This window comes from Telmatherina bonti (assembly GCF_933228915.1).
Source record: "Telmatherina bonti genome assembly, chromosome: 9".
In the NCBI taxonomy this organism is placed as follows: domain Eukaryota; kingdom Metazoa; phylum Chordata; class Actinopteri; order Atheriniformes; family Telmatherinidae; genus Telmatherina; species Telmatherina bonti.
Window position 1 is genome coordinate 27,409,074 of NC_136627.1, and position 7,647 is coordinate 27,416,720.

The 7,647-nt window shown below is 41.5% G+C and overlaps 1 protein-coding gene across 1 annotated transcript; it reads left to right on the forward strand.

The window, feature by feature from the left end:
• Positions 1 to 253: 253 nt before the first annotated feature.
• On the forward strand, positions 254 to 6,784 carry hic1 (hypermethylated in cancer 1; the record flags this gene model as incomplete). Its single annotated transcript, XM_079246915.1, has 2 exons — positions 254 to 305; positions 4,518 to 6,784. The coding sequence occupies 2 exons, from the start codon at positions 254 to 256 to the stop codon at positions 6,737 to 6,739; spliced, it is 2,274 nt and encodes a 757-aa protein (XP_079103041.1). The 3' UTR covers positions 6,740 to 6,784.
• Positions 6,785 to 7,647: the final 863 nt, after the last annotated feature.

The window sequence follows — 7,647 nt, forward strand, 5'->3', positions numbered from 1 at the left end:
TGCTGGTCTAAGCACGTATTTTTTTTTTTTTTTTTTTGTGGAGGGGATGAGAATGAGGGGAGAGGAGGGGCAGTGAGAGAGACAGAGGGAGGAAAGTGGGTGGGAGGACGGACCCAAGGAGCGAGAAGAAATTCATATCAATTAATAATCATAAAAAAAGAGCTGGCAGACGCGCTCGGAAAACTGGCATGGTTTTTTGGAGGCTGGCAGTTAAGCGCTGAAACATCAGATATGACTCCTACAGACTGCTGAGATGATCATTAAGGGAGACTTAGATCGGATGGCAGAAGACATCGGGCATGCAGGTAAGAGCTGAGCCACCCAAGCAAGAATACGACAAGGATGCACATTTATTCTTTTATTCGCTGAACTCTCGAGCGTATGCAGAGAGAAATTAGTTATTATTATTATTATTTTATTTGATAATGGGCTTAATAATAGGTTAATAAACTACCTCAGTTTAAATCGTTTTGATTCAGGTGCAAATTTGACGAGGACGAAAAAGGCTTTGTACGTTATTTATTAGGAATTAAATAGTTAACTTAAACATAACATGTTCCTTTTATTTGATTTTGCTAAATGTTATTAACTTGTATGAAGATTTAATGTCTTAATTTGTGAATTTTGTCGGATTAGACAGATGAAAATACTTACTAGATGCTTCAGAAATTTACAAAATCATTGTAAATGTTTGGAGAACAGCTGCTTTTTTTCTTTTTCTTTTTCTTTTTTTTTAAAAGATCATCTATGAGTTTGATTTATTTTATAAAACTTTTTCCTTTTAAATGATCATCTTATTCGGTGATCTCAACATAATTGACATGACAGCAAAGTTATTGTTAAAATTGTTAATATATTATTCTAATTGTGAAAGTGCGAGTTTCAGGGGAAGGAAGACGCAACAAAACGTGCTTTAACAATATTTTTTTTGGGGGGGGGCTTATACGTGGGCAACACATTTCTGGTTTTCTATGTAACAAGCTGAGATTTTATGCAGGCAACATACTCTTCTGGGTGTTGTTGACAGGTCTGAAACAGAAAAAAGCTGCTTTTCGGAACAGCTGTCTGCTCTGCTTCAGGGCGCACCGAGCTGAAAACGGCCCGTCTCTTTGGAGATGATCCGAAGCTTTTTTTTTCTTTACTTTCTGTCTAAGATAGGCTATAAGATGAGGAGGTAAAGGATGAGGCACAACACTTCATAGAGATGGATTCACTCGTGATTCGGTTTACTGGACAACGTGAAGCGCGTAACAGATTAGAGGCTGAGAGGACGGGTCCTCCCGGCGACACACAAGGGCAGCACTTCTCTGTTTGCCTTAGACGTGACCACACATGAGACACGAGCTTTAAAACGAGCCTAAACTCCTTCATATATTAGAATGCAGGCAAATAATCTTTATAGAAAGGGACATTGGGTTTATTAATAAATGCCCATCAGTGCTTAAATGATTAAACCAGTAATAAAAAAGGTGCAAAGACCTGCTGCAAACCTCCATCAGTAGACTCATTAAACCATTCCAAACTAAAAAGACTAATTCTTTGCTACTCTATTGATTATTATACCTCACTTTAATGTGGTTTTCCCCTAAAATAAATATTCTTCACTTAGTTTACAGCTAAATGCTGCTTTTTTACTTTTATCACTCAGTAATAATGCTGTGATTTTTGATATGCAAATAGAGCAATCAACAGGAAGCTGATTTTACGTTTCCTGGCCTGAAAAACTGAAAAGTTTGCCTCTTGAGTGCAGCTCACTTAATGCTGTTGCTCAAGCCTAAATGTAAACTTTTAAACTAATATAATTGTGCAAATTTGGATCAATTTTGTGGTGAAGCAGCGCCTTGTAAATTTTGAACAATGTCGGTACGGTTGTAAAATAAGCAGGGCTGCATGTGGGCTGCTAATTCAAAAGAAAGAGAATAAAATGTCAACGCAACCTTTTAAACAGATGTTTGGAGTGTTTATGTGACGGAGGCTGTATGTAGACGTGAAAAATTCAATCTCTTGCTTTGCCTCAAACCACTAAATGACAAAACATCCAATGCAAATAATAAAATGCCATCACCTTAAAGTACATCGCCGTCATCAGAGCTTCCTCAGTGTGTTGACGGGTGGTTAAAAAGAAGGCTGTCGGATACAAACAGCCTTGCATCCCAGAGGAACTTGAGGAAGCTTCTCTCAGGCAACTACATTGTATGTGCAAGCTTGAAAATGATTAGATTTAATTGGAACATAAACCATCAAAACAAGCTGCTGTGTGGGCTTTGAATTCCAAGAATTTGCTGCATTTCTGATTTAAGATATGCTCAGTAACTAAATCTCATTGCAATCATAGATGGCTTCCTAAGAGGATGTAGTGAGCTTAAAGTACCCTGCAGAACGTTTGCTTTATGAAACGTGTTCTACTGTGGTGTTTCACTTATTTCTCAGTTAGTTATAGTAAACAGTGAGGCTAGATATGTTTCAAAAGTTCACATATAACTCTTCTGATTGCTCAAACATCAAAACGTCAGCTATTTTTGTTGCATTGATGGGAAAGCCACTGTCACCATGACTGCTTTTACCACATCACATAACCACAATTTTGTTGTATGCAAAGCACATTTTAAGGTGTTGCTATGCTTCTTTTTTTTGTTATTTTCAAGTTATTTTATAAAACAACCAGAAATGATAAATAGGAAGTAGTGGTGGTTCAATTTTTCTTCTTGGCTTTTTGATGCAACAGAAGTGGATCGCTTGGTGCAGATGCAGGCGAGATAACACTGATTGTATCTGTGTAAGCATACAGTGTGTCACCAAGCAACATGCAGAAACCAGTGACAGAAAGCATGAGCGCCGTGGAGACCAAATTTCTGCAAGCATGGAAAGTTATGTTACATTTATTTCTAAACATGTACAATGTGACAGACAATGAAATTTATACTTAAAAGTGACCACTGAGTAATCACAGGCAGACAGAAAAGGAAAAACAGAGGTGGAAAAAGTTGCGGATGACAACTGGGGACATGATTGACTGTGAACTCATCAAAACATGCCATACCTGCCCTCTTCTTCTTTATGTTTGCATATTTATTATCTGCTATTGAGAAATAAATATCATAAATCATACATGTGAATAAAAGTCTGGAGTTTTTTTTTTTTTAGCAACAGAACCAAACAAATTCTTCCTTTTCAAATGTTTGTATTTAAAAGATGGGCTTTTATCCTGATGTACTGACTGTTCAGTGCATCCTAAGGGTTTCATCACTGTGACTTTCTATTTTTTGTTTTGTAATGATAACATTTTATTCTAAACCTCATGACAAAACAACAAATGCTGAGCAAAAAAAAGTGCTCATGAAGTTTAAGAACAGATTTATCAGTAGAAAAACCACAAGAATCAATTAACAACTCTTCAGAGTGTCTTAGCAGTTCACATTTAATAAAAAAAAAAAAAACCCAAAAAAACAAACATATTTCCGTATTTCTTTCTCTGAATGAAATAAACAAAAAGCGAATGAGCTGGTGTGAGGAAGACTGATCAGACAGATGACATGATATTTATTTTGCTGCTTGTTTCCCATCAGTGACACTAAGCCCCCAGGGACCGTTTGAGACGTTTAGTCTTGCAAGTAAACTATCCTCGGATGCTACTGCTTGAACAATACATGGGGTTTTATGTATGCAGCTGATGGAGTTTATTTTAGGCTTGATGGAACAATTAGTGCTGATGTGTGTATGTGTGTGTGTGTACGCACATTTGTTCACTGGAACTTATTTCAGCATAAAGTATTGAAAACTCCAATGCTGATTTTTTTCTTATTTGAAAAATGAGCTGAAGCCTTAACTTTTTTCTTTTTTTTTTAGTGGATGTGTTTGTCCTCAGGTTTATATCTGCTGTTTGTCATATCACTGAAACATTCATCCCTTGCTTTTGCTTCAAGCCCTGTGCTGCACTTCTGGAATACTTTTGAAACCACCAATTATGAAATATATACCTGTGGTTGAAAAACTTGCGCTCTTTCTCTCTTTTTTGCTCACTGCAGAGGAAGTGAATGCAAAGACTTGAATTTCTGATGATGAGAAAACCATTGCAACTGCTCACCTTTAGTAAAAGTTCACTGTTACCCAGTGGCCCTCTTGTGCACTTCCCTCACTTCAGTCGTGCACTTTACTCCTGTTCCTTCAGGGGAAGTCTTTAAATGTTTGTTAAAATTGCAGTATTTAAATGATGAATTAAGCTACAAAATTAATTGAAAACAAGTCTGTTATAAGTATATATTAAATGCATTTAATACTCTGTTGATTCTCAAAAACTGGTTTTGTAAACTGCTTTTTAAAAACCAAGCCGTAACATTTTCTTCCAATTACCCCAACATTTAATGGGTTCTTAGCTTTATGTATACGTTAACGCCAAGCCATTTACTAAATAATTTAAACTATCTGTTAATACAGTTTGAGGGCTGCAGAAAATAACTGAATTAGCTTTTGTGACTTTCTGACTGCTACATGACATTTACAGATATTTGTTGTTGCAGGTGGCGGACTGAAGACAATGCTGGATGCCATGGAAGTTCCAAGTCATGCTAGGGATCTCCTCCTGCAGCTCAACAGCCAGCGCACCAAGGGCTTCCTGTGTGATGTTATCATTGTGGTGCAGAACGCCCTCTTCCGAGCTCACAAGAACATTCTGGCTGCCAGCAGCCTCTACTTGAAGTCTTTGGTGGTCCATGACAATCTCATCAACCTTGACCACGAGATGGTGAGTCCTGGGGTCTTCAGGGTCATTCTGGACTACATCTACACAGGGCGCCTAAGCGAGGGAGACCCCACTTCTCCCACCGAGCCCAATCTAGGGGCCGTCCTCGCAGCAGCCAGCTACCTTCAGCTGCTTGATTTGGTGGCTTTATGCAAAAAGAAGCTGAGAAGAATTGGAAAGTACCCTCCCCGTCCAGGTCCTGCATTTCTGCCATACACAAAGATGGGGCCCAGCAGCATTGGTCTAGGGACTGGTGGCAGGTATAGGGTTTCTACTCCCGTAATTCAGTCCTGTCCGCCAGGAGGAATTTTGAATGCACCCCGGGCACCATCACTAGAGGAACTGGTTCCCCATCGGCTAGCCATTCATACTGGGGAGTTGTATGCTCCCACTTCCAACCAGAGCTCCCAGGTTTTCCCATCCCTGCAAGCAACTCTGCCTGCCCAGCTGGGGCGCTCAGCCCACCCTGATAGGAACTGCTCCCCCAGCTTTGGCCTTGATCTTTCCAAGAAAAGCCCCACCTCCCAGTCTCGGCTCACACCCTCTCAAACCCATCTGGCAAACAGTCACAATGATGAGGAGCGAGATGGAACTCTGAGTGAACGCGTTAGTCCCATGCAGGGCACAAATGGGAGAGCTTTTTCTTCAGAAAAAGTTGAGCCTACCGACCAATCTGGCCCCCTCAGTCCTCCACCTTTCCCACATCTCAACCAGCCTTTAGGCCCTCACCTTCCTCATCTGCATCGCTCAGGATCTCAGGGGACAGACCGCTACCCATGCCCCAGCAGCCCTGATATGGCCACAGACGCTGGAGAAGCAGGCAGAGAAATGGGCAACATCTACCGCTGGGTAAAACACGAGCCAATGACATATACAGCCGAAGATGAAGACGAGGATGAGGATGAAGAGGAAGGAGGTGAAAATGGAGATCAGCATCATAACCATCACAAGCCGGGGGAGGAGAGTGAAGGAGTAGATGACAAGAGCGGCTCTGGCACGGAGGAGACTGGCAGTAGCGAGGGCCGTCCATCACCTACCGGCCCGATGGGGAGGTTCCACATGCCGTACGAGCCAGAGAGCTTCGGGGACAATCTGTATGTCTGCATTCCTTGTGACAAAGGCTTCCCAAGCTCAGAGCAGCTCAATGCACATGTAGAAACACACACGGAGGAGGAGCTGTACGGCAACTCTGGTGGGGAGATGGGAAACAGCAATAACAGCAGCTCCAAAAACATGAGCGGCAACACAAATGGTTATGGAAGCCTCAACAGCAGCAGCGCTCTTAACAGTCTGTCCCACCTGGAGTCCAAGTCCAACCAGGGACTGAGCTCAGGAAGCATAGGGGAGATGATTCGCCCATACCGCTGTTCCAGCTGTGATAAGTCCTACAAAGATCCAGCCACTTTGCGCCAACATGAGAAAACCCACTGGCTGACACGGCCTTACCCCTGCAGCATTTGTGGCAAGAAGTTCACACAGCGTGGTACCATGACTCGCCACATGCGGAGCCACCTCGGCCTTAAACCTTTCGCCTGCGACTCCTGCGGCATGCGCTTCACGCGCCAATACCGACTCACTGAGCATATGCGCATCCACTCTGGTGAAAAGCCCTATGAATGTCAGGTGTGTGGGGGAAAGTTCGCCCAGCAGCGCAACCTCATCAGCCACATGAAGATGCATAGCAGTGGAGGGAATGCAGGGGGCCTGACCACAGATGGGAAACTAAAGCTGGACTTTGCAGAGGGGATCTATCCCCTGAGCAAATATGCAGCAGAGCACCTGGGGCTGAAGCAAGAAAAGGCCAATGAGCTTCTCATCCAAGCACAGCAGCAGCTGGTGGCTGATGCCAAGGCGATGGAGAGCCTCTACCCACTTTCCAAACTGGCCTCAGAACACCTGGGCCTCACTCATGACAAGATGGACGTACTGGGACAACCACTTCCCCCTGCTCCACAGGCTCTCTCTGAAGCCTGCACCATTGACCGTTACTCACCCAGCTAAGACAAATGACATGTATAAAGAGCAACCACCGATAGGTCTGTGTGCGCACCCAACTTGCAGTATTCTGAAGCCAATCACCTCAACTCAGTATTTCCTCTGCACCTCAGACTCAGGCCACAAGGAGATGGTCTGCTAATGCACACCAAAATGTGTAGACTTTTAAGTGCCTTCCTATGCATCTAATGTATCCAAAGCCTCCTCCCTAAAGGAGCTTTGAGCTTTTAAGTGACCAAGGGACACTCATGTAAAGACATACAGTATTTATATACAGTGTGTGCAAAGAAACTTTTTTAAATTTTTTTTTTTTTTATTTCAGCCATTGAGCCAAAGTGACAAATTGAAAACCAAAATGAAATTGTTTTATTTATTTTTATATAATGATGAAATTCAAAGAAAACATGTTGCAAGGAAACTTTGCGATCTGACCCTAAACCTGTGTACTATTCATTATTGTTTAAAAAAAAAAGAAAAAAAAGAAGAAAAAAAAAGAAAAGCACATATGGACAATATTCTAGGTTGTCCAGACCTGAGCAAACCTTTTAGCATATGAAAAAGTAAACTCATCTGGACTTTAAAGAAATTATATTATATATTTTCTTTTTATTTTAATTTAGTCCTTTTTTTTTTTTTCATTTTATTAGAATTTGACATATTTTGGGGTACTGGACATTTCATGCATCTTGTTCTCTGGCTTCTCCCTCATCATGTGAAATAACAAAATTATAACAATTGCCCCAGTGTTTTTTTTTTTCTCTATTTTCTTTATTTTGCCATCATTTTTGCATAGTGCCCCCACTACCCCTTCATGCTTGTGGGGATAATGGCTCATACTGTGTAACAGTAATGGTAGCTTAATCGGCTTTACGCTCGGATCGCAACTTCCTTTCCTTTGGAGTGTGACAAACACC